The following is a 27,164-nucleotide window of genomic DNA, read 5'->3' on the forward strand; positions in this document are numbered from 1 at the left end:
CAAGTATTTGCTTTGACATTTGGGCTTATTTTGTAACCATCACTTTAAGTTATCAGACTTTTATTTAACATGGCCAATAAAAATGAGCTGTAGGGCGTGCCGTGGTGGCGTAGGGGAAAGCGCAACCCGTGTTTTTAGGCCTTGAGTCCTCGACGCGACCGTCGCGGGTTCGACTCCCGGACCCGACGATATTTGCCGCATGTCTTCCCCCGTTTCCTGTCAGCCTACTTTCCTATAAGGGACACTAGAGCCCACAAAAGACCGCCTGGAGGGGTAAAAAAAAAAAAGCTGTGTCCTGGTTTAGGAGGAGATGAGACTCTGTTAGAGTAACAGATGCGTAAAATAAACAAGTTATAGGCCTACTGGGTTTTATTTACGTACATAAACAGTACATCCTCATACAATCCCAGACCAGAAGTGCAATAGTGAAACAGGGATTCTGCAAACAGAAAAGTGTTTCAGCTACATAATTCACCACCACCTGTTTATTGAAGAGTGTAAAATAAACGCTCCTTTACTCAACTTTTATTCTGATAAACTAGTTGTTTTGTTTTACCCCTCCAGGGGGTCTTTATGTGGGCTCTAGTATCCGTTTTTATGAAAGTAGGCTGACAGGAATGGGGGGAAGACATGCGGCAAATGTCGCCGGGTCCGGGAGTCGAACCCACGACAACCGCGTCGAGGACTCAAGGCCTCCAAATATGGGTCGTGCTAACCACTACGCCACCACGGCATTAGTTTAGCTTGTCAGTGGGCATTGGTCCAGTTCATCTGAAGATTTGACTTGTGAGAGGAGTTTTGGGGGGTATTTTCAGTTCCCCTTTCCGCTGTTTCGCCAAGTTTCCATGATTAAGTTATACCTCAGAAGAGATGGAGGAAATCCTGTGATACGGTTTATAACAGGTCAAAACAACATCAACCAAAAAGAAAGTAAAATATAAGTAATTTGTTGAGGGGATGAAACAACAGCTGAGCTCGGAGTTCTGCATACTGCTATTGACTAGAATTTATTAATTTATCCGGCAAACTTTAAAGTCAAATATTTCCAAATATGTTTAATGAAAATGAAACATTTTTATATTAAATAGTATAAAACAAACAATTGATGAGACAGCACTTTTCAGGATGGAGGACATCCTGTGTGAAGATAGTTCCACTTCTCCTTTTATTAGAATAAAGCATTGCGTCTCATCTGATCCTAACACACAGACTGAGCACAATGGAAGCAGTAATTTCATTCCTCGGTAGGTTTTAATTTTGCTTACTTTGATATGATTTGACATATTTGATAACATGATGCTATCTGTTATCTCACTAATCCTTTATCACTCTCTGTTTCAGTTCTTTCATTGTTACCACAGCTCATAGTGTCTGAGGGTAAGTGCTTCATACAACTACATCATTGGGAGAAAATATTGCCGTTTTTCAGATGATAGTTTATGATTTTATGGAAAGCAACTCTTCATGTTTTTTTTCCCCCCCTGACGCATGGTTTATTTTCTCTCTACAGTTCCCACTACAACCTCGTACAGGGCCATCGTGGAGATAGTTTCGGGAGATTCCCGGATCTTCAGCGGGGAAAGTCTGAAGCTGAGATGCGTCATCCCCGACAAGTACCAGGCATCCTGGGATTACCTGTGGTTCAGGGGATCTGTGCAGCTTCCACAGTCTGGCGAGATATACCAGCTGTGGAAGGCCAACGTTAAAGAAAGCGGCAAATATTCCTGCCAAGGACAGAGAGAGACGGATGTGGGAACCATAAAAACACAAAGAAGTCTACCTAACGAGATCCATGTTGATGGTAAGATCTTGTGTTCAACAAGAAGCAAAAGTGTGTTTTTTTGGTCTTTCTTCCTCATTCCCGTATTTCCGAAACTGTCAAACAGCAAATTCTTCCTGACCTGGTCAACTTCTTCTTTAGCCCTGAGCTAGGGGTTGGTGGTGACTTAAAATTTTATCACGGTATTTTGACAACGGTGAAAGTGACGATAAGAACTATTTATTACTTTTTTTTTTTTACATAACTACTGGGTTGTATAAAACCCAGTTACATTTCTTGAAAAGCATTACCCATTTGTAAAGTCCCTCTTTATGCGTCTTTTGGACACCAGTCACATCAAAAAATGGGATTTGTATCATTAAATGGCACACAGGAGCTGCACTTAATCATATTTTCAAAAGAACTGATATTTATTTATTGAACAAACAGTGGAGAAAACAGTAAAAACAACAATCCTCATAATCCAAACATTCATGGGTTTTAACAAGCATCATTCATTGAAATTTATTGTGACAACAATACATCCAAATACTTAAAATACATTTATTGTGATAAATGATAAACGATGCGATAAATTCCCAACCCTACACTGAAATGCAAAATCAAGCTACCTCTATCAAATACCCTCAAATAAAAGCTCAGCACAGACTAAATGACTAATAGAAAACTTTTTTCTTTGTCTTTTTCAGGAGGGTATGCCATCCTGCAAATGGCAAAACGCCCTGTCCTCGTTGGAGATGCCCTGGATTTGAAATGCCGTCTCCAAGGGAACGCTCCCGTCCATGAGACGATCTTGTACAGAGACGGGATTGAAGTGATGGTGCAGAGCGGGAGCAGCTTGAATTTCCACCTCCCCCACGTCACCCTGGAGGATGAAGGAAGGTACTCATGCAGGGTATCCTGGGACTTGAGTCGACGTACACACTCCGTGATGTCAGTTCCCATTCCGGTGAATATCTTAGGTGAGTTAAACATTTATGCTTAGCGAGATACGGGCCAGTACCAGTACCAGAAATCAATCCCCAGAGATTTAACTTGCAAGTGACTTTTGTTTCTTCATTTGATCTGTATCAGAGGTTCTAACCGAGCCGGTGTTGGAGATTGAGAAAGACAACGCCCAGCTTGAACGGAATAAAATGCGCCTCATCTGTCACGTCCAGTACAACGCCCCCGCCCCAGCCCCTCCTGTAACTTATTATTACTACAAGGACAACAATCTGTTGGGACCAGCAACCTCACTGAACCACATGCACGTCAGAAAGGCTGCAGGATGGTACAGCTGCAGAGCCAAGGTGCCAAAGCTGGATATCGTGAGGTGGAGCAAGCCCCAGAGCTTCGGAGAGGTCACAGGTGCTTAAGAGTAAATCTGCCCTACTGATTATTACACGTGGTGGTGAAAAAAGCACTCTGAAGTCATGCTGGACTTCTAAGGTGACCTTCTCCTTGACCCTACAGGGCCACCATTGATGCCTCTCCGTCCTCATCACAGAAATCAGATGACATCCCGATCACCCCCACACACCTTCTCGGCTCCTGAGACTCAGCCTGCATCCCCAACATACTTTGCTTCAACACCGTCTTCCGATCAGCACACAGAGAGTCCCAGCCCATCCTCGCCGTCGTCTCAATCCCCGGTCTCAACCAGTCTGCCGACTTCAGGCCAGCTGCCAGGCTAAACGCAAACCCCAGAACCTCAGAGTGTGTCATGGGGACTATTTTAGAAAGTCCTGTAAAGGTGTGACTGATGTGAAATTTTTGCCAGGTGTTGGTAACAACCTCAGTTCTTTGTTTTTAATCAATCATAAGTTGGTCCTTGTGTGACGACTTGATAACGACATACCTTTCTATTGGCCGTCATTTTGGACTGACCCTGACAAGGGGCAGGGTGGTTTTCAAATCACTGGTAGATTTCAGCTTTTTTCTTGGCTTTCCGTGACTTTTTTCCACCACCCTTTGAATACTTTTCATATTACGACACACAACTTAATTTATATGTATGGGTTATTTGGGTTGTTATCAATACCAGGTGAGAATCTCTTGTCAATAGCACCATTAGAAATATATTTACTATGAAAAACTGTGATTTTTTTTACCAGCTGTACCTGGAAACTCCTTTTAAACCGTACCATCGTACCTAGCAGAGCAATAATCTGAGGCTTTCTAACAATTATTAGCACCACCCTGGTCTGCTATTATAGTTATGTGTATTTGTTAATAATTCTTTGCATCAGTTTTCTCTGAGTGTCATGAAACTAACTTTTAATACAGTAAGAAAAAACAAATATTGTGTTTTAACCCAATAAAGCTTTTGATAAGCTGCATGAACGGTTGACTTTATTTTCAATTAACCTTTATAACAATCCTACAGCACATCAAAAACATTTTAAATATTGGAAAACATGCCAAAACTTGCCAATAGATATTACTAGAATCTTCTGCACTAGAAAAAGATTTATAAGATAACAAAAGTTTGAAAAAAATAATAGCAGATCACAGAGACATTATTTGCTTACTAAATACTCACTTTTGCTGTGACAGTCAAGATAGTTACAGTGTTGTCAGATTTACACTCCTTTGTGTTTTCCACAGTTTATGTTACAGACATATTCTGTAACTGATTAAAGTGTAGTTTTCTACATAAATTAGCACAAAATAACAGTGGAAACATGTTCAAATATTCTTGGATGTTAAGAAAATAATGTAACATATGGGGTACATCCTTGAGATGCTTCTTCAACTTCATTTGAGTCCATCCTTGGTAAAGTCATCTGAAATCATACGCGCTTGTCTATATGTGATTTCATAGCTGACAGTGCGTATCGGAGGGGAAATCAAGCAATTAAGTCAAACGAATTGTCTGTGGATCTCAGAGACTGAATTGTGTCAAAACACAGATTTTGGACGCCCCAAAAAGCGTTTTGACCAATATTATTTGGACGTGGAAGAAGCTTGGTTCCAAAATCGTCCTGGTTCTGGCTGCAAATTCTAACTGAATCCTGAGGGAAGAAGGGCATCGGTCAAAAAGCTAATCATGAACCTTGTAGTTTTTTAGGCAGAGGTCCAGGTTTCATTTGTGGAGACGGAAACATCTAGAAAATCAACCATTGCTAATTCTCAAGTTACCGATCCTTTGTGGCAGTGACCGGACAGACATGTCAGCCTTTGAATCTTGTCGAAACACACCTTGGCGACTTACAGATCAAGAAAATGAATCGTCTGGTCTGATGAACCCAAAACAGAACATTTGGTCTAAACGTCAAGCATCATACCTGGAGAAAAAAAAAAACCCTAACCCTAAAATAACAGTTACCAAATATAAAAACATCTTCCGAAAACCTGAGTCTAAGATGCCCCTGAACTAAGTCAGCAATTCACCTGTGAAGACCACAATTACCCGAAGCACACTGGCGAGAAATCTTCAGGAGCTATCTGTTCCTGCAGCAACATCAGACAGTGGGACCGAATAAAATTCAATTACATATCTCTGGAAAGACCAAACAACCTTAGCAATTATTATTATTATTATTGTTATTATTAGTAGTAGTAGTAGTATAATTAACAATTATTAATCTATTATATTTGTTCTATACATTTACAAAAAACCTTGAAAGGATCTTTTACATTTGACAATAATGGATTGTTTTGTGTTGATTTTTAAAAAAAAAATTTTAAGAACTATACTCTAAGAGGTTTTTGAATAAATCTTTAATGAAACAAGATGTGGAAAATTTGAAGGGGTGATAATAATTTCTTCTGGCACTGGACATGTCTAGTAAACATAAAGAAACAGCAAAAGACACATAAGGAAGAAGATGACAGGAGATGTTTGTGTTTGACATGCAAAGCTGATCGTGTGTTAGCATTTACCTGAGGGGAAAAAAAACAGTTCATTTTACAGGAAGAGAGAAATTGTTAGACGGAGGAATTAAAAATTGCAAAATATTTTTAAAAATCTTTCACAATACAGTGCCTTGCAAAAGTATTCATACCCTATTTTGTCATTGCCAAAATTGTTTTCACCCAGTAATTTTATTAAAATCTGTCATTTACTATTATTCCTAAGTGGGGTTTTTGTCCATGTTGCCAAAATGCACTTAATAGTTGTACTTTTGAATGCTTTTGTGAGATTATATGGCTGCATGTACTACATACATTATTGACAAGCAGTTCTTTCACATTAACTCTTTATTTATATAAACATTGGTTTTATCTTATATATTTACTAGTTGTTTTCTTTTCTGTTGGTTTACTTTCATTTGCATACATTCATTTTGCACTTCCTTTCCCATATTATGACTTGATTTTCTGTCATTGCAGCTGTCCGTTTTGTCTCTTGAGGTCATGAGTGGTTGGTTTACTTAGAAGTTTCTAAATGAGAGAATTTGAACCAGACGTTTGATGATAATAACAAACTTACAGACAAATAATTCACAGTTACAGAGTAGCACCCTCAGTATTTGGTGATTTCACCCGTGTGGTGAGGTTGTAACAGTTCAGCAGAAGAAAGAAGTCGCCGGTGTCGCAAACAAAAAGGGGCTTCAGGCTTTGTCTGAGTACAGAAGGAACCCGGAGAAGATGCTGTCGTCCTCGCTGCTGGCGTAAACCCCATTCCAGTCTCTGAATGTCTCCATCCAGACCTGATCTCCAGCTGCCAGTCTCAACACCACCAGAGTGGATGCCTGGTCAATGTCCTGGCCGTATAGGGAGTCCCGTGTCCTGACTTTCCGTAACCCGTTCACCACAAGTGTGGCTCGCAGAGGCTGGTTCCGCACGGTGATGTGGAAGGAGAAGACGTAAACCCCGGGGTGGACGCATGTGAAGCGGTTGGAGCTCATATTGAAGTGGTTTTCTTCGTTGTAGAATATCTTGTCAAAGCGGATCGGGAAGCCAGAGGGAGGAAAGGATTTCTTTGGAGAGATGCCGACACTGAAGGCAGAGCGTTTCTGAAGCATTCCTGAACCTTTTGCTCCTTTTAATCCACGAAAGCCCCGCTCACCTCTGATGCCAGGGTACCCTCTGTCCCCTTTTGGCCCGGGCATCCCTCGTATCCCTTGCGGCCCTTGAGGCCCTGACACTCCTGGCTCTCCTGGAGGTCCGGGGTGTCCTGGATCCCCTCTAATGCCGACGGGCCCAGGGGTGCCATGTTTGCCATGTAATCCTGGAATTCCCATTGCACCCTGAATGCCCGGAGCCCCGGTTTCCCCTCGGTCACCTTTAGGACCTCTCTCCCCAAATATGCCACAGTCTCCTTTATCTCCCTTTTCTCCTTTAGGACCCTGACCCATAGCTGTTCCTGGAGGTCCAACAGGCCCTTCCAGTCCTGGTTCCCCTTTCTCCCCAGCAGTTCCATTCTGGCCATGGTCTCCTTTTTCTCCTTGTTCACCTTTGACACCTTGAAATCCTACGTCACCTTTTTCTCCTTTGAGGCCAGCTTCACCTGAAAAGTTTCAAAGTGGTGTCAGAATAAATCCGATGCACAAGTATTTGAGATTTAAGCAACCATCTGAATAATTGTGGACCTTTTTGTGCTGGTTTTCCTGGAATCCCTGGTGGGCCTGATGTTCCAGGGTGTCCTCTCTCACCTTTTTCCCCTGAAAGATTCATTGAAATAAGTAAGGTACAAAGTTATTTGTTTTTGAATGCTACACAAATGGCATTAGACACTTAGCCTCTGGTGTCACCAATACCAAAGTTTTTGTGAACTCTCTTTACCCAAAACCTGAAAATCCAGATCAAAACCTTAAAATAATGTCAATTGCCACTGGTGTTCCTCAAGGTTCTATCCTTGGCCCCCTTTTGCTCATCATGTGCCTCCTTCCTTTTGGCCATATCTTCTGCAAATTCAGTGTGAGCTATCATCTCTCTGCAAAAGACACCCACCTTCTACCTTCTCTAAACTCAACTCTTACCACCTTTCTTGTTCCATAGCTGTTTGTCTGAACGTGCTTAATCTGCGAAGCGACCTTTTGTGCCATAGAATAGTCTTACAAATAAAATGCCCTTATATTAGTTAATAAAACATATTTTATTATTTGTATCATGAAGCATGTTGTCACAATAAAGTTTGCTTTATTTGATTGTACGTACCTTTATCTCCTTTAAAGCCCATTGGACCGCTCATGCCAGGTGGTCCGGGTATACCCTGTGGTCCCGCAGGCCCTATATCACCAGCTAGTCCTAGAAAAGAAAAAATAATTACATGAAGCTATACACCCCCCCCACACACACACACACACACATGTTTGCATGGCTATCTTTGTGGGAAATTTCCATTGACTTCCATTCATTTCTACACCCTAAACTTTACCCTTATCCTAACCTTAACCATTACATACCTAACTCTAACCCTTAGTTCAAAATCTGACCCCTGACCCAAAAACAGCGTTTCCCCTTGTGGGGACCGAAGCCTGGTGGGTCCCCACAACATAGTATGTGTCAGGAAAATGCTCCCCACAAGGGATTACAAACAAACACACACGCCCCCACACCCCCACACACACACACACACACACAAGTGTTTTCATGTAATATAATACCATTTACAACCTCATTTAGTTTGATACCTGCTGAGCCTCTTTCTCCCTTCGACCCCCTGGGGCCCCTCTCGGGGGGACAGCATTCACAGAAGTTGAAGTAGCACTCGTTGTAGTCCAGCGTGTAGTTGTCAGGACCAACACCTGTGGGCTCAGTGTTTTCACTGTAGTGCTGTGGAAGGTTGTGGTTCACGTAGGTGGTCCTCACTGCGGTGGGCTGCGGCGGAGGCGGCGGCTGCGGCTGAGGCTGCACGGGGTTTGGCGTCACCACTATCTTCAGAGTCTTGGGGACACTGGTAGTGACAGGGTTGTGCGGCGTGACATGTGGAGCGGGCTTCTTTGTATACAGGTACTTTGGTTTCGCTGTAGGTTTGGTCTTAGTGCAGAATACCACGGTGATTGAAACCACAGCTACAGCCACAAGAGTCCACTGGCAGGATATAATCCTCATTGTTGACTGGGATCTGACAATGTATTAGAAAACAACAACACAAAGATCTCAAGTCAGACCTCAGATCTGTTGTAGCACTTATACAACATCCCTCAGCATGGGCAGAGATGAAATAAATTTAGCTTTTATTGCATTACTTTAATCTCAAACTTTTTTAGATCTACTTTCTATGTATTTATTTGGTGAGGAAAAGCTCACATTAGAGATCAGCGCTTTCTAAACCACCAGTGCAACTGATATTGGCAACCATAAGAAAATAAACACAAGTTTATTCAGTTTTTAAGTCGGTAAGTGTCCGTGAATATTAATGAGTAATCTATGACCTCGTTTTCTTTTGGATTATGAATATAAAGTGACTCAGGACCCTATCGCTTATTGCACATTTTAAAAATGGAAAAGACCAGTTAAGACAGTGGTTTTAGTCTTCAGAAGTCTTATCAAGTCTGTAGGAAAATAGCTACTGGATTCAAAGTCTGAGTAACCGCAGAGCATAATGCTGCTAATACCATCTTTAGCAGTATACAGTAGTATAGTATTTTTTTCAGGCATGTTCTGTGCCTCTTATGTGCCAAACATGCTTCATTTAAAGCTGGTTCTAGGCTGGTTCTCCGGGCCTCTATCGTTCCCTTACTTCTTCATTTCAGACACATGAAGAAAACAGGAAAGTATTTCAACTGGTAAGAGGATGACCAGTATGTGTTGAGAATTCTTGCAGCTTCTTTAAAAAATGTTTCTCCTGGTCTCTTTGCAGCCTTCGTGACCAGGTTGGGTCTTTTATTTTTATCGGTACAGTAACAATTACATTTTTGCTATATCTATTTTGTCTCATAATTTCTTCAATTTTGCTTACTGTGCCTTGTCTTACTGTGGACTTGCTGTTACTCTCCTCCTGACTGATACCTTTGTATAATCAGATCCTTTGAGCTTTTGCGAACTCTATGCAAATTGTGACTCTAATAAAGGATGAAAATAACGTCTGCATTACTGATTCAAAAGTTGCTTTGGCAAAGTATTAGGTGAAGGATTCACCTGGTTATTACAACTTTATATATACATATAAAATAAATTAATAATTAATAAATATGTACAAGTCAGTTGATTGTACAAAATGTGTCACATTGCGTATGAAAAAGTCTTGAAATGAGTTTTACCTCGCTAAACCTTACAGTACCTGAAAGGTTTTGAAGTTCAAGGGATTATCATACTTTGTTTGCTTTTAGTTAGACGGGTTAATAGGAAATATCCAAAATAACAAATGTTAACAGGTAAATTACTACTTTTTAGCTCCAAGTTGATTTCTGAAATTGGATCAAACCCGGTGCATTGCTCAGATGTGTTTAGAAACCCAACCTTTTATGCTTGGGAGGAAGAGCTGAACAAAAGAAGAGTAAAACCACAGCCACTGTCCAAAAAAAGACAAATTTGAAATCCCTTCAGGACGACTGCAGGACAGCTGGTCATGGCTTGTGCATAATTAGCAAAAGCGTGCCAATTGTCTTTATTAACTACATTGCTATTTTCAGATTAACGTGTTTATGCATGCAGGTAAACTCAATCTTATGTCCTGTGCCTTTAAAAAAAAAAAGAGATTTACTGTCTTTAGCATTCTGTCAAATTTCTACACGTAATCTCAACAGAAGTACTCACCCAAATGTGTATGAGTAGTAAAGTCATTTATCCTCTCTAGCGATGTTTCGTCTGCCACACCAGGAGCTCCAGGTCCTTCTGTTACCTCTGCCAGGCTTGGGTGAAAGAACATCTCATCATTGGGGGTTAGGGGTGTTTTTTGTGGGTAAAGCAAAAAAGGGGGAGGTCCGCAATCCCACTATGGTGGGCCGAGACCCAAAAAGAACCACTGTGCTGTGGCCCATTCTCTGTGTCCCTGTTGTGTAGAAAGGTGCTTTTGTGACACGGAATACAGCGCCCGCCCGGTGCACTCCCTCCCCGTGATCTGGGCAAGGAGCAGAGGCCGTCGGGGCAATGGGTCACCCGATACGTGAGGCATTCCTTCAGTCCGGGCTCTTAAGGTGGGACAAAGCCAAGCAAAGAGGAGACTGAGACAGAGAGCCCAATGGCTTTTTTTTTTCTTTCTTCAGATGTAGGTTTGGACAATCAGATAGCCACAAAATTCTTAATCCTAATCTTGCAAGCTAATATTCTCAACAAAGTGTGCAATAATTGCAAACTGGCACCATAGCACAGGGAGCTCATTATCTCAATTCACCAGTGGTTGGTAGGAATCCAGAGGAAAGCTTTAGCCTAAAGAGCTCTCGTAATCACTGAGGTGCTGCTAAAACCTGAGCTGTTTGTCGAACGAACCCACTTATCCTTTTAAATCAGTGCAGTTGCAGTGCTCGCCTAATCACTGTGGCGGACTTCTTTTCTTCCTGCACAAGAACTCTCAAGGTTGCTGGCAGCGACATCTGGGTAGCTGCGATTGTGAGGCCCGGACAATGACTCATTCTTGCGGCGTAACCGGATCGCCTCAGGTTTTTGTCAAAAAGTGATTTTCAGGTGGCTGTCGAGCTGAAACTCTTGACTTACCAGTGACAAAGAATGTTTGAAAAGTGGTCATGCCTCGGTTGCCGGAGACCCCGTGTCCTTGGGGAGATCTGTGACCGGCTAAAAGTGAGCAGGGAGACGGGAAAGGAAATTGGGGGAAATGGAGAGGGTTAGCGGTATCTGAAGGATGAGGATTGTGTTTGTTTGAAGCATGATTTTTCAAACACTTTGCAGCTAATGTGAACTGTCCAAAGAAAATTTGAAAATGCAGAAAGCTTGTGAGAAAGACTAGAGTTCTTTTGGTTTCCTCCTTGCCTTCAGAGGGTCCAGGCTCACCTGTACACTGACAATACTCTGGCAACAGTACTCTGGCTTAACCCTCTGATGCATGAATTATGATCCTTTGTGTCAGAATTTTTTTTCAATTTTTTAAAATTCTTTTCTTAAGGCATAAAAAAGGTAGGAACATTTTTTTGTAAAAATATTTTTTTTTTTTTTTTTTTTTTTATGTGATCAATTGTAGTTTTGTCCAAATACAAAGTTGTTATTTGAAAAATACATCAGTAGTATTGTTCCTTAGGGGTTATCTGATGTCACAATATTTTTTTTACTTGCAAGAGTCGTCTACAGTAGAAGGAGGGACCGGGCCGGTTCTCATGCTTTTTTGCCTGTCGGCCATATTGTATTTAACAAAAATAATTTCTTGCATTTGCAGCTGATGGCCAGTAGTTGATGGTATATTTTATGATGCATTAGTGTCCACTTCAGTGGTCTGTGTGCATTTATAACATAAAAATCCACAGGAAGCACAAGAAAATGGCTTTTAGATAGCTGTCCACTGTAGTGACCACTATGCATGAAAGGGTTAAAGCCTGGAAGTGACCAAGAAGCCCCTAGATTCACATTTTATGCACATTCAGCTGTTTCCTACTACCGGATTGAGAATATCCTATGTGGGACACAATAACCACTTATTCAATGCCACTGACCTCGAAACTGCATGAAAGTTTCTGTAACCTTGCAAAGAAGTTATAATCAAAAAGCTGCTTGTTTAGATGCTGTCAGTACAGTCCCTTGAAAATGTTATTTTTGCTTTTTTGGCACTTAAATGTTTCTGATTATAGGCTGGGTTAGATTATCCTGAGCCATCTCTGTAGTTATACTGCTATAGGCTTAGGTTACTGGAGGAAAAACTGACGACCTTTTCTCACATCCTTCTTCTTGTTCTCCTGGAGGTTTCCTCGTATTACATGGAAGTTTTTCCCTCTCCACTGTCACTACATGCATGCTCGGTATGCAGAATTGCTGTAAAGTCAACAACACAAGCGACTGTCCACTGTTGCTACATCGTCCAGGAGGAGTGAATGCTGCAAGTCAATGAGTCTATGAAATATGCTGGGTAGGATGGAAACTACAAATAACAATCGGTATATGATTGAATTGAAATCACTTTCTCTGCAGAGTACCTCAAGACGATATTTGTTGTAAATTGGCTTTGTATAAATAAACCAAATTTAACTGATTATCAGATAAATTTAAATATCAGACAAAATATATTTTATAATAATAATAATGCATTTTATTTATTAGTGATTTTCAAGACTGAACATCAGAAGAGTTTATTGTGAACAAAGGTTAAAAAAAAGTGCTACAAAGAGGACATATAAAATAAAGAGTTTGTGTTGTGACATGTCTGGGAAGGTTAAGTTTATTAAGTTAGTTTGAACAGTTGAGTTACGAGAAAATTAACCTCAGTAAAGCGAGTAAGCAACCAGAGCCAGAAGAACTTCTTCTGGCTCTGATTGGTTGCTTTTGGCCAAAGCGGTCTATTTCTGCAGATGGCGGTAGGACCACAAAAAAAGGTTTTTGTTTGTTTTGCAGATAATTTTTCTCACTTGAGGACCATGGTGCCAGTTTCAACAAATATGTAAAAGACATTTTTATAAAAGTTACCCACTGCAGCTTTAAAATATCGAGAAGCTAACAAAGTCTTAATAAAAGTTGAACTATTTTTTTTGTTTCGTCGAAACTGACTGACTTCTGCTTTTTTAAAATAGTTCACCAAAGCTTCTTAAATCTGTGCGCGCACACCATGAAGGGATGGAGACAGGAAGGAGTTAAGTTACCAGTGCAGCCGAGCAGAGAGAGGACCAAAGAAGACTTAGCTGGATGGAGGTGTATTAACTTACATTAACCCTCTGCATGTAAAGGAGATCCTCAAGCTGCTGTGAACGTGTGAGGAGAAAGTTAGAGAGGGATTTAGACATGTTTAATAAAACAAAGAAGCAAATAAAAACTATGAAATGATTGTCACTTATATCTTGCTAAACATTGCAATTTTGTATATATATTTTTTTGTTCCCTGCTGAGATTTTATGATGTGATAATTTATCACTTTGGGCAATTACCAGTTTTAGTTTGCGTTTCTATAACAACGTTTTCATTTACAAGCATCTCTGGTGCTTCCTAAAGCACTTTGATTCAGATGTGCAAATACAAAGATACATTTTTCCCACTTTGATAACCAAATGTATTACATACATAAATATGTATGGGTTGTTAGGTGAGTCCATTTTATTTAGTGATGTTAATATAGTATGTCTGAGATGGTCATTATTGCAGAAATATTTATTAACAAAATAGGTGTAAAAACTACTTTTTGGGGGGGGCATTCATAATTTCTTGAACTTGATACTGTAGAGATAGTAAAGATAGATAATGACGTCATCCTGATACGTCAGATCTGAGTCCATTTGAAAAAGGAAATGTAAAAACTTGGTCAGAGAACAGAACCTCGTGAAAGACCTCTGCAGCTCCCAGTGAGAGACGTTAAATTCAATCTTTTCCAAGACATTTTCAGCTGTTCTGTCCAATATTTATTTATTTTATTTTTTATTTTTTGGCTCCACTTTTCCACCAGGAACAAGCCTCAGCAGTAAGCTTTAATCTGCCTAACAAACTGCATGAACCTCAGAAGGACTAGAAAGGTCTGGTATCAACTTCTCTGTCCCTCCCTGCCTCGGTGAGTTTCACAGTAAAATTCTTGGGAATCAGTCAAACATTCCTTCACAGCAGCTCGCTCAGGCTGGGACATTTTCTGTTTTAATTTTTAATTTATTTATTTTTAATTTTTACTTAAGGTCTTATTCCTATAAACAGTAGCTGAACAAAACCACTTTGAAATACTTTAATCATAAGTCAGCTTTGGTGTACTTTTGTGGCAAATTTAACACCCGAGCAAAAAGGTCCCATATGGACAGTCAAAAACTACTATTTCTTTGCATGTCCACTTGGTGGCAGACTTTCTTTTTTCTTTGCCATTTTAGATGAATTTATGGCTTGCAATGTATCTGGTTTGAGCCCCACAAGGTAACTGCAATCAAGTGAATATATACGGCAATTCATACTAATATTAGCTTTACAAATGTTTACCGATTACAAACAGGTCAATCTTTATCAGGCCTCATTTTTAGTCAACAGAGTCAACTAAAGACATTTTTCATCTTAATTGAAAGAGTATTGACTCAGTCCCCACCCAGGCTTTGGTTTTTATCAGCCTCTCCCTTGGTCATATTCCACTTGTTTCATGGATCGGATTCCACGGAAACGGGAGGTGTGTCGTGCAGTAGATTTCTCGTCTATCTTTGATCTGTAAAAATGTCAATAATTGCACAATGTCTCTTAATGTCGCAACACAATACCCGTTTCATCAAACATCGGCGAAGAAAAGAAGAAAGAAATCATTTGGACGCATGAAATAATGGCTATTGTCAAACCGCAAACCTCTGTTGTACATATATGGCGGTAATATTCTGAAGTTTCACTAGTCTGTGTGCGTGCATAATGTAATCAATGTCCAGTGTTTGCTTATTTGGTGTACTGTAACCAGTCCAAAAGCCTCCATAATATTCAGTTTAAACAATTAAAACAAACACACACACGCACACGCGCACACACACCCCTACAAATCAAACAAACAGCAGGTATGTCCTCATTGTAGTTTGGAGAGCTAATACAATACCGTCATTTTGTGGACATTTATACTTTGTGTGTAGAATATCCAATATCTCCTGTCAAAAGCCTGCGTTTGCTCAAGCTCCATGCTAGAACTCTATAACAACAGACACAGACAAACACACCCCGCCGTGCAAACAATGCTCGCTCAAAGCAAGCCCATTAAATAGATGTAACACTGAGGAAGAACTGGGCACTGGCCATTTTTATTCCTGTGATAGTGCATACCTCTTGTCAAGAGATTGCAGATTAAAAATTTCAAAAAAAACATGTTGACCGCACTAGACTGAGTCATGTGGTTAATGAGCGACAATTCTTCATAAATGTGAAGCAACGCAAAGTGACTCAAGCATTAAAGCCTGTTGGTGTCGTCCCAAACTGTTTCCACTGAGCTGTGAAAGCAGTTGCTGGCCTGAACTTCCAAAAGTGTCTTAAAGATCTGCTTTATAGTTCACCACAGACCTAAACTGATATTTTTATCACGTGTAAACATTTTACAGATTTCACAGCTGGAATATATAGTCCAGCCATTAGTTAAAAATCTGTATTCATACAAATAAATAAATCAATCAATGAAGGAGCAAACGGATGGATGGATGGATGGATGGATGGATGGATGGATGGATGGATGGATGGATGGATGGATGGATGGATGGATGGATGGATGGATGGATGGATGGATGGATGGATGGATGGATGGATGGATGGATGGATGGAGTCCATTTTTTCTATGCACTGATCATAGTTTGTTTTGTACATTTTTTTAATGCTGACTTTGTTCTGTGTCCCAGACTGAACAAAGTGTAATGTATATACTTTGTAATATTTTCATACATTATGCAGTTCTTTTTTATGTGTAGAAGCTAAAATCGTGCATAAGTTATTACTATTACCATTATTATTAGTAGTAGTATAATAATAAAATACTAAAGCTCCAAGCAGCCTCGAACGGCCCTGGCAGCTCTGCGCCGCTCCGGCCTCATCAGAACCAGAACTTCAAGGTTCTCATTGATCAGTGTGCCTTGCAGCTGTGATCAACTGTTCACTGCAGATCAGTAGAGAGTTCGCCACAGCTGCTGCTGCTCACGTCCCGCCCAGTGAGGAACAGAGCAGATAATGGAAAAGCCCACTACTTGAGGTAGAACCGAACCAGATATTAAGTGGTTAGTGCCCAAATTGCCAGTGGAAAAAACTCCTTAAAGGTCTGACATATTTCATACGAGGTGCCAAAACTGGTGCTTATTGAGCCAATTTCATGACAAAAAACGTTTCATTTTGTTGGTAGAAAGCCATGTGCCTGCTGAACTCGACACCAGTCGTGGCTCAAACTATAGAGCTCTGTGCAAAGTGTTGTCTGATTGGTCAGAGGTTTGATGCCATGCTGATGGGAATGCGCTTGGATAGCAGTGTTGAAAGTTCTCTTCGTAGTACATAAATCTGCACCTCTCCATCGTGAGATTAGTTGTAAGGTGCTGAATGAAAGAAGTCTGCTGCAGCTTGGTGCAAACGTTGAGACCAAAGCTTGGACCACTGCTTTTAATGTATGTGATCCTGATTCTGCATGTAATAATTTGATTTATGAATTATCTGAACCTATTAGCATAACTACTCTGGACAAGATTGTCATTAACAGGAAAACAAAACCCCGGGTTTACCAGATACTGAATTCTATTAAACATAAAAACAAACTGTGATCACTAGGGTTTAAGAAATAGTAGTGATTTTAATAAAAGGAAGTATCACTTGTATAAAAACAAGTTGACATAAATAATAAGGGAGAGCAAATTTAATTATTATACTAATCATATAAATAGCTTTTCAAAACTTTTTATAAGTTGCTGGTGTTTTTCAGGAGTGAATTATTAGCAGAAAATTATTAGCAGATTTCTGAAGCAGCTTTTCAGAGCATAAAGTGTTGCGTTCACTATCTTTTTCTTGATTAGAAAGGTTGAAACAATTGTACACAACAGACTCTAGACATTTTGAAACTGCACCAACAGAAGTAAACTGGCTGCATTTACTTCCTGATTGCAATCTGCATTGTGTGGCGTTGGTGCTAGTTTTGAATTTCATCTGAAGGAAGTGGAGCCAGTTTACTTTGACCGATCCAGCTTCAAAATGCTTAAAGTCTGAGTCATAGATGGTTGTTCACACTGTTCTAATTGAAAGAAAGATAAATGTTTTCATGTTCTGTAGGTAGTTGGTCACAAGGGAGTTAATTTAAAATAATGTATGTGTGGGGAAAAAAAGACAAAAGTGGATCAGCAGTGTACAGGAAAAATTAGGAGGTGCAGAAACTTACAATGCCAGAATTTGCAGCGACCACCTTCTAGTAGTTAAGGATCTTATTGTTTAAATTGTATTTTTAGATTTTTTAGTGGACAGTTTCTTAGACAAGGATTCATATGTAAGGTGAGATATATTACTTTTACACCCTAGCTTGGTTGTTTCCAGAGTGCTAATGTTAGCAGCTAATTCAATACTAAGTCCTGGACAGAAAATGTTCATTCAGTGGGACTTACTGCAAAAATTCTTTTATAAAAAGCTAAAAAGATTAAATGTAATGTACCTAGCCATATAGTCACATTGAGCTGTGATCATTTGTGCACTGTCTCTACCTGTGAACCATGTTTTTAATAGGGTTTCTGTAGGTCGCTGCGAATGGTTGACCTACAGTACATTGGACCTGAATCTAGCGTTCTACAGTGACACAACATTATGTAACTCCAGCATGAATTTGGGTTTACAGAAGCTGAGAGAATTATTTACCAGGAGATCCAAGCACACAGAAATATACGGAAGAAGATTAGGGCCACTGGAAAAAAAAAGTATAAACCAGTTCTGACTTTAATCTCAGAATTTTGACTTTATAACTTATGGACACCGGGGGGAGGAACCATCTTCCAACGACCAACATGCTAGTTGTGCAGGAGGACAACGAAATATCTGAAGGAACATGTTGGATTTAAGTCAGCTTTTCCGTGTCTGAGGGGTCTTCGAAGATGCCATTTCATTAATGGGGCAGAATCGTAATAACAAACAGCATGATTACAATAGGCCTTCGCGGCGCTTAGGCCAAATTATACTAATGCTCAAAGCAGCAGCCCACTGATTACAGGATTACAGGACTCATTTTACGTCATTTGTCAAGTAAAATGTACTGAACGAATGAAGTAAACTTCATTGTTGGGGCATATTGCCACATGCAAGTGTTGATGACTAAAATATTTACACGTCTCTTACCAAGACACAACTGAAAGGACCTGGATTGAACATCTTGTCTCAGAGACACAATGCCAGAAACTATTTTACATTCAAATCAGATAAGATATACAGAGCTTTTAAAGACACACAATATAACGCTTAATGAATGCAACCAGTGGCAGATTTTTTTATTTTTTTTTAAAGTGCCCTAGGGGACTCCAATTAAAATTCAAGCTGAGATTCTGGGGAGAATAAAATGCAGCATAGTCCCAGTGAAAGCACTTAGACTAATCCTCCTATTATCAGCTGCAGGGAAAACCTACTGCATATAAGCAATAGAAAACTTGCTAAGGGCACAAGTGGCAGATTAGTTGTATTTTATTATCTGGTGCTTGTGTGCCCCTCTTTCTAATACCACACCAGGCAGAAGGAGCCATTGTAAAGTAAGTGTATCTAGAGAAATGTGTGTGTGTGTGTGTGTGTGTTGTATGGTCTTCATGTTGTATTAAGATCTGAAATAGGAAAACAATAGTGGTTGCAATGGAAGAGTTGGTGGATATCACCAGCAGCCTTCCCAGTGTAAATTCAGGAAGAAAAATATTGCTAGTTGAAAGTGTCGATGTTGTGATTGTATTGCATGATCACCTTCATTTAAGGCTTGTAAACAAGCAGGCCATTACACACCACTCTGTCCTCTTTATGCATTCGAACATTTAGAACTAGGCATGATGCATCCGGATTATTCCAGTTTTAAAAAGTTGGGCCCGAGAACAGCACCCTGTGGAACCCCTTTGGGTCGGTCAAAAGATTTCATCTCATCAAGGCAAACACATTTTCAGATCGATGAATATGAGACATTAATTCTCACGATTCATCTTACGGAACAAGTGTGTTAGTTTTCCTCACCAGTGGTGAACTTTAACCTACCTCCGCTGTTTTTGACAGACAAACTGCTGCTAAAGTGATTCTCTCTGTGCGCAGCAATAATTTCCTAGTTCTATAAACCACACATTGCAAACATGAGCACCTCATATCAACATCTAAACACTAACTGGGCTATTGTCGTAAACCCTAGTCTTGGTTGTGAGCCAAGAAAAACGAACAAAGACGTGTGCTTTCCTTTGTGTCAGGTGTGCTGTGTGTGAACATTACTGAAGTATGTCTCCCTCCCACCTCAGCACCTTTTCCTATTGTTTGGGTGAACATCACTAACAGGCCACACAGCAGAAAGAGGACACCAACCGTCTCCTTGAGTGTTTAGGAGCTTTGTTTACACCTCTTCTTCATAGAGTCGACCTCTAACCCCTTCGTTCATGGGACATAAACTAACACAGTCAGTGTCAACACCAAAGCTGCTCCTCAAAGACCATGAACAGACATTATGCCACGCAGACGACACAGAACGAGAAAAAGCCTCGTCTTTTTATGACGAAGAAAGGTAAAAACCAACTAAGACATAAGGAAAGGAAGGTAAGAAGGAGGACAGAGGCTTACAGTGGCATTTTGGTTGGGCTAGGATGTGCGGGGATGACAACTGAGGCTGTTGCACGTATTGCCTTCCAACATCCTGGAAAAATACAAGGTGAAGGGTGTTCGGTTACAACCCATAAACACAGCAACCCTTCCGATCCCTTTAGTCCAACGTCACCACAGGTAAGCTGCTACTCGAGCCTCTATCCTCGCCACATAAATGTGCATTACAAGTAAAGTGCCCGGGAAAAGCAATCATACCATTTTTATTGGGATTTTTTAGTTTTTGTACATTTAAAAAAAATTTCTAAAAAATGCAGCATGCAGTTGCATTCATCCACCTTTATTCTGTACAGCAGTGCAGCCAGTGAGTTTCAGAGTTCACTTAAACACCTGTGTGTAATTTGATCACTATGGAGGTTTCTCCGTTCTGCCTGTATCCAGACAGGTCAGATAAAGTTACGAATAAGTTTAAAAGACAGTTATGGCAGCATCAATTACAGAAGTAGTCCAGGGTAACTTTGGGGTAGCTGCAGAGATCCACAACTCAGGTGGTAGAATCTGTTGGCAAAACAATTATTATCTTAGCTAAGACTTGAGAGACTGGGGGCAAAGTTCACCTTAGCCAGACGAGACCGATAGTGGAATGGTTTACATCCAAATGTATTCATGTGCTAGAATGGCCCAGTCAAATCCGACATCTAAGTCTAATTTAATTTTTTACAATTTTGATTTAAAAAATTAATCAAATTATTACATTTCAGGTATTTCGGGCAATACCCGAACCATATTGAACGTTTCAGTCTCTAAATGGGCTCAACACCCAATAAACTCCATATTATTTCAACTTTTGTTTGGAAAATATGTGGAAAAACAATCATGTTTTACTGTAACCACCATGATTATGCAGTACATGTGTGTTGCACTATTGCATGAATACCAATTATAATGGGTCAAATTTACACTGAACAAAAACATCAACACCCCATGTCAAATATCGTTGCCATGTGAAGTTTACAACTGTAAATGAACATTTGCTGACATTTTATTGTACAAAAGTAACATTTCTTTTTATTTGTGTATAATTTTTAATCCAACTTGTCAGTGAGCTTTACGCAGCGAGTTGTGGTCACACGTCCGCCACGTGTGACCACTCCATCACAAGATCGCCACATCCGGCTCCTCCATCTGCGGGATCAGCTAAGACCAGCGACACACACAGCTGGTGAGACCATTGATCAGCACAACAGACGCATCACACTTCAGACTGTCCGTCACCGCCTACAAGAAGCCAACTTGGTCAGAATCAAATTCCTCTACCACTATCATGTTCAAAGGACTGTCAATTCGCCACAAATGGCCAAACCACGATGTTATCAATGCCGATATGAAGATCAGTACTTACTGAAAATATATTTTGAGTTTCTCTATATATTGCATAACCCAAATGTTCATTAAACACTTATATTTGACATGGGGCATTTATATTTTTGTGCAGTGTATGTTTTTGTAACATAGCAAAATTGTAAAAGTTGTGGGTCTCGTTACTTTTCTTGGCACTGCATTCGGAAAATGGCCTGGAGGAGTATTCTTTTGTGTCAGTCAAGTGTTACATACTTCATAATGGGTCAAACAAAGACCGTGGCCTGAGGACACCAGAGCTTTGTGGGTACGGGCAGCTCACCAGGTGTGCGGTTCGCCGTGGCAAAACACGGCTTGGAAGAACTGGTTTGATGGCTCGTCCTCTTATTGTCCGAATCCATCTCATGTGGTGAAGCATTTCAGGTCGGGTTTGGTTCGGCTTTCTTCTGTTTCAAAGCAGCTGAAGCCACATCCAACGTGAATATCTACCTCAAACTATTCCCAAACAGCTGTGGCAAAAACAGCAAGCACAAAAAAGAGACAGAGAGAGACTGCGTAAGTGTCATCAGATGCCTTTATTTTTGCGATTACTACAGTGATGTGTAGCTACCATGTAGAAATACAACATTCAGTTTGGTAAACTGTGAAAGAAAAAAAAGCATCTTAGAGTGCCTCTTCATTCTTGCTGGACAATGTGTCACATTGATGAAAATGTTTATCAAAAGTCAACGGAACATAATACAAAAGCACGTTAGGGCAGAGACAAAAGAACAAACAATGCTGTAATCATGGCCTACGAGAGACTTCAACATAAATAATTGAACAATAAAAAGTTTGGTAACTGACATTGTAACCAGCCAAGCATTTACCAAAGAACATAAATACATACGTAAATAAAAATTAGCACGTCATCAGTGATCCGCAGCACAAATAATTAAAGCCGATCTTCAACTCAGAAATATGCTAGGCGCCATCTCTACAGATCAACTGCAGCCGAGGAAGACGTTTTGGGGTTTTTTTTCCTTCCGACTAATTTTCCAGCCGCGTGACACAGCAAATACGTGCAAAGCATAACTATGCCACGAACAAAGCGAAGCCCGGACATAGAGGAGAGTTAGATCAATATTTGTTCCCCGTTCAGTGCTCAGCACACCTTTCCGACATGCCATCGTATAAAAAAAAAAAACTGAGATAAAGAGAGGGCTCGGCTCATTTCATCGCTGTTATTCTTTTATTGCTCCTTTTGATCGGCGCATACCTGAACAGACTCAGGACCAGATGTAACTGATAGGTTCGCATCCGTTGCATAGCTAAAGCTTCCTCTTCTAACGTCGTCACTTCCGCGCTGCATGCTTTCAGCTTGCTTTTCAGTGCATAAAGGAAACTAAAAAAAAAAAAGTTTTCCCCTTTTTTATTTTCTCAAGCATAATTAAAAACGTAGCATTTGGTGCATGTCAACACGGCTGTGATAAACTCTGCTCTACCTCCCATTTTAACCAGAAAGCAGAGAGTCTTCAGGTGTGATGTGTCAACACACACATTCGACACAGGTGAGAACAACAGTGTGTCGCTACGGGCCTCGACTCGTCATGTAACAGACCTCCAGGTGTGTTTTTTAACTCTGAAGCGTGCAGACGTATCGTTGCCGGTTTGTTGCCATTAGAGGTGGAGAAAAATGTTTATATTTATAAGCTGCGAGTCTCTGCTGTCGGCTTTGGAAATTGTGGGGCCTAATTTGGATTAACTGGGTTCTGTCCGTGTTTATTGGCACCGGCCGGCCTTTAAAGTAAATTAGTTTTATTGAGATATCATCTCTCTCTTTTAAAAAAAAATAAAAAATCTAATCTTTAAAATCAAACTTTTGTTTTCATCTCCCTTCTCAAAGCAAAGCGGCTTCATTCGTCACAGTTCCAGCTGTTTGAATCTTTGAAGACATGTGGAAGCGCAGGCAAGCAGCTGTTTTACTGGAGCTAATATATGAAGCTCAACACAAGTTTGCCTTACTTGTCTCGCAAGACATCTTGTCTGAGGGACGGATTAAAAAAAATAAGGCTCTGTGTTAGATCATATTAACATAAATATCTGATGAAGACCCAAATGCTACTTTGGCGCTAGAAAATGAGGCAAAAGAGGGAAAGAAATTTATTCCTGGAGGGTTTTTTTTTTAGTATAAGCTTTCTAATCTTTCCCATTTTGAATAGTGGATAAGAAACAGACCTGTTACCAAAAAAATGATTAGACACTCTGATCAACTTAAAAAAGTAAAGGATAAATTTTTAAAAACTGCTTAAATACACTTACTTTTTAGGAATCAAATGAAGGTGAACTACGCTGAACCTGGTTAAATCGTTTTTCCATGTTGAATTTTTTTTCCTCCACTTAAATGTTCTCAAATTAAAAGTTGGATTTCTCCATGTTTTGTGAAAGGTTGTGTTACTGCAGTAAAAGACTAAAATATTCTAAGGCTTTTTATGAGTTTATGCGGGGTGCCGTTACATGTGAAGCGTGGCATATATTGCGTTTGTCATTTCAAACACAGCCAGATTTAGAAAAAAATTAAAGAAAAGTTGACAAAAAAGTTTCATAACCTTCACTGCTTTAGTTCTGGGGGGGGAGGAATTATTTCTTCCATGATGTCCAGGTCTTAATAAGCTAAAATCAGAACTACTGGAATACTTTCATGACTTTTGCATCCAGAAGAACAAAAGGAGACCGGTTGTGCTTTGTTGTTTGTCAAGCATGCAAATCCACCTGTCATGTATGGCCCCGTCATGCAAAACCCGGAGGTGGGATGCACTTAAACAGGACATATGGCGAGGAAAAGGAAAACCAAACATTTCAATAGTGCTGGAAATTAAAGCACTGCTGTGTAATACCATCGGGTAAGGCCAGAGGGCGAGGGATCCAAAAGAAGTGAGTAAGGCTTCCAGATCATTCCGGCAAGATCTTCATGTTTTCAGTGTCGATGAAAGTGTCCGGTTTGTGGTTTGGGTGAAGAAGGGAGAGGCTTAAGGTCACATTTACACGCCGCCCCTTCTTCTTTTTGTTATGAGTCTTTTCCCTCCATTTTCCTCCTTCGTTCTAGGTCATGAGCGCCATGGCGCTCTCCGGTTGGCCGTCAATGATCTCGGAGAAAAACTCCAGAGCCAGACGCACGTGGATGGGCACGAACACGTACGAGGTGTAGACCACCATGGCAATGGCGGAGAAGAGGACAGAGTTAAAGATGGACTTCTCCCACGGCTCCAGGACGTAGATGCCGGTGATGAGCAGGTACTGGTAGTACAGCCAGGCCAGGTACTCCCGCATGTTTTTGAAGCTCATCCTGCCAGCTGGGGAGTGGGCAAACAGAGGTGGGGTTTAAACAAGCGAAGGGAAATGGAAAGTGAAGTGGTTTGAATGAGATTTTACAGTTGGAACTGTAACATAAGTTCTGACTGTAAATAATGTTAAAGAGAAGTTCAAGTATTGCAGCAGCACTTTTCACAAAACAATGTGTTTAAATGTCCATCCTACCACAAATAAATGGGAGTACAACACTCCACAAGGTTACAAATGGAAATACATGTTAAAATTACATGAGCTATGTAGAATGTGCTGTGTGCATTTGAGTGCATCCAAATACAAACGCAATGTGAAATACGGGCTGGCTTGCGTTTCCAGTTTTCTTGAGACAAAATAATTTTTGGTTTACCTTGTGACTTTAGTTTTGTGAATATAGATTATTTTAAGATTCCTAAAACACAAAGTTGACCAAAGAAATAAGTCAACTTCATTACCACTTCAGATGTTTGAGTGGCAACTTTTAAGTGATTTAAATTGATTTATTTTCTAATCACATTTATTTAGGCTTTAAAATAACAGCAACTGTAACAGCAACTATTAGTTGTGCGATAGGTGAGAGTTATAGTTTAATTTGTTTATTACCCACCAATCACTTGGTAATAAAATCACTACACGAGTGGTGATTTGACTACACCAATCACTACACGAGTCTGCGATGGTGTCAGAGACTTGCACGGCAGAGTAAATAAATGGAAATCAATTAATAGATCAATAAATTATAGTTTTCCATTGAAAGTTATCGGCATATTCACAATGAATCTGACCCCTCCTTCCCGACACTAATAACTATAAGATTTCCAGAAATAAATTCTGCGATTAAAATCAATATATCTGTTGTCTTAATACAAAAATCATGAAATCTAAGAATCTTAAAATGCACAACAATCAAAGCTCAGACAGTTCAAGGCAGATAAATACGGAGGCTGTGATGGGTTTGACTGGAAGTGGTGAGCAAATCAAATTCCCATCAGGACCCCATCCGCTCTTGGACATAAATACCTCTAAAAAAACATAAACACAGCAGTGCCCTGAAATCAAGAAAGCCTTGCAAAACAAATTACAGGAAAAACACCAATGAAATCACGCTCACAGCTCCCACATGACCTGAAAGGTGTCATCACTTATCACCCACGCTTGGGTTTACCATTTCACAAGGGAAATATAAGCAGCGGCTGTGCAATTTTCCCCAGATGATCAGACGGCTGAACGTGTTTTTCTAACATTTGCTTACATCTATAGCACTTTCAGCTCTGGGATCAAGTGCTCCATTTTACAAATATTGAAGGAAGATGTGTTTATTTAATTTTTTCCAATTAAAATTGTGCAGATGTGAGTGTAGCTCCTGTCACTGTGGAAAGGAGGGAGGGGCCAACAGCTGAATGTGTGCCTACTTACATGTGTTTGTTTTTGTTTTGTTTTTTAGAGAAAATGGGGGGAAGGCTTTAATTACAAAGGAATTTGACAAAGGATTTGGCCAAATTCATGGATAAAGACTGCATAAACATGAGCCAGAGACAAAAAGAAAACACCGTTTGGACTTGTTTACATCTACTATTTTGATTGTTTGCAAAAAGGAAGATTGTGGGCAACATCCCAGACCGACGGCTTAGTTCAATAAAAGTACATCAGAAATGACAATTAATCTTTAGATTGAATATATACAAGAAGGGGTTTGTTACTCACCTCAGTCGGTGGGAACCCCCTGGTTGTCTCCTCTGCAACAGGACCAGCTGCAGCCCGCGTCCCCCCTGCTGCTCCGCTGCTTTCTGTAAACCCAAGAGCCGTCTCGCCAGTCCACCCCTCTCTCTCTCATATGTATACATTCAGCCCTCATGCATGCTCTGGATATGGCACCACACCCACGGCTCGTGTTTACACTAACCCTTCACCTGGCTCGCGGGTCATGCAGGTGGAGCGACGGAGGAGGCGGACCGGTTGACGCATAGGCCGGTCAGTGTGCGCTAATGTTCGCGGCCAAGAGGAAGCGGCTGGTGCATCAGAAGGCGCAGAAGGGAGCCGATGTATTCCGGGCTGCGGTTGTGTTTTTTTTTTTTTTTTTCCTTTTTTTGCGCCATGCATGATGCCCTGCTATGTGCGGCGTTCCTAAACTTTTCTCCAATCCATGCCGCATCCTTGGCGCTGCTGTCCCGCCATCCTGCAGCCAGAAGCTGCGCCGCAGTCTCTCTCCCCCCTCCTCCTGACGCAGCGAGCAGCAGCGGCGGAACGGAAAAACAAGCTGCTGCACACTCACAGCAACCGGGTTGGTCATTATTAAAGACCCCCAAATCTGAAACATTTAATGGTATAAAGACACCTGATTCATTGTAAAATCTAAAATTAACTGCAAGGACATCCAAGTACTCAATTTAAAAAGTATTTGTAACAGAGAAATTAAACCTTACCGAAAAGTGTGTGTGTGGCTCCTCATAACAGACACATTGCATTTAACCAGTTTGAATTTTGCTTCTCCTGACTCTTCCGCTCACTCTGAATTTAGAATACG

General features: G+C 40.5%; 3 protein-coding genes across 3 annotated transcripts; 1 reads left to right on the forward strand and 2 right to left on the reverse strand.

The window, feature by feature from the left end:
- The first annotated feature begins 1,154 nt into the window (after positions 1-1,154).
- On the forward strand, positions 1,155-4,101 carry LOC116708297 (low affinity immunoglobulin gamma Fc region receptor III-like). Its single transcript, XM_032546184.1, has 6 exons — positions 1,155-1,244; positions 1,342-1,377; positions 1,511-1,801; positions 2,470-2,742; positions 2,855-3,130; positions 3,236-4,101. The coding sequence occupies exons 1-6, from the start codon at positions 1,220-1,222 to the stop codon at positions 3,454-3,456; spliced, it is 1,122 nt and encodes a 373-aa protein (XP_032402075.1). The 5' UTR covers positions 1,155-1,219; the 3' UTR covers positions 3,457-4,101.
- Positions 4,098-11,633, reverse strand: otol1b (otolin 1b). Its single transcript, XM_032546175.1, has 5 exons — positions 10,412-11,633; positions 8,344-8,777; positions 7,868-7,957; positions 7,300-7,371; positions 4,098-7,217 (listed from the first exon to the last, which is right to left on the reverse strand). The coding sequence occupies exons 2-5, from the start codon at positions 8,762-8,764 to the stop codon at positions 6,319-6,321; spliced, it is 1,482 nt and encodes a 493-aa protein (XP_032402066.1). The 5' UTR covers positions 8,765-8,777; positions 10,412-11,633; the 3' UTR covers positions 4,098-6,318.
- A 10,239-nt stretch (positions 11,634-21,872) lies between these two features.
- On the reverse strand, positions 21,873-26,962 carry sptssb (serine palmitoyltransferase, small subunit B). Its single transcript, XM_032546190.1, has 2 exons — positions 26,345-26,962; positions 21,873-24,648 (listed from the first exon to the last, which is right to left on the reverse strand). Exon 2 carries the CDS (start codon positions 24,638-24,640, stop codon positions 24,398-24,400), a length of 243 nt encoding a protein of 80 aa, XP_032402081.1. The 5' UTR covers positions 24,641-24,648; positions 26,345-26,962; the 3' UTR covers positions 21,873-24,397.
- Between the last annotated feature and the right edge of the window lie 202 nt (positions 26,963-27,164).

This window comes from Xiphophorus hellerii, chromosome 18, assembly GCF_003331165.1.
Source record: "Xiphophorus hellerii strain 12219 chromosome 18, Xiphophorus_hellerii-4.1, whole genome shotgun sequence".
In the NCBI taxonomy this organism is placed as follows: domain Eukaryota; kingdom Metazoa; phylum Chordata; class Actinopteri; order Cyprinodontiformes; family Poeciliidae; genus Xiphophorus; species Xiphophorus hellerii.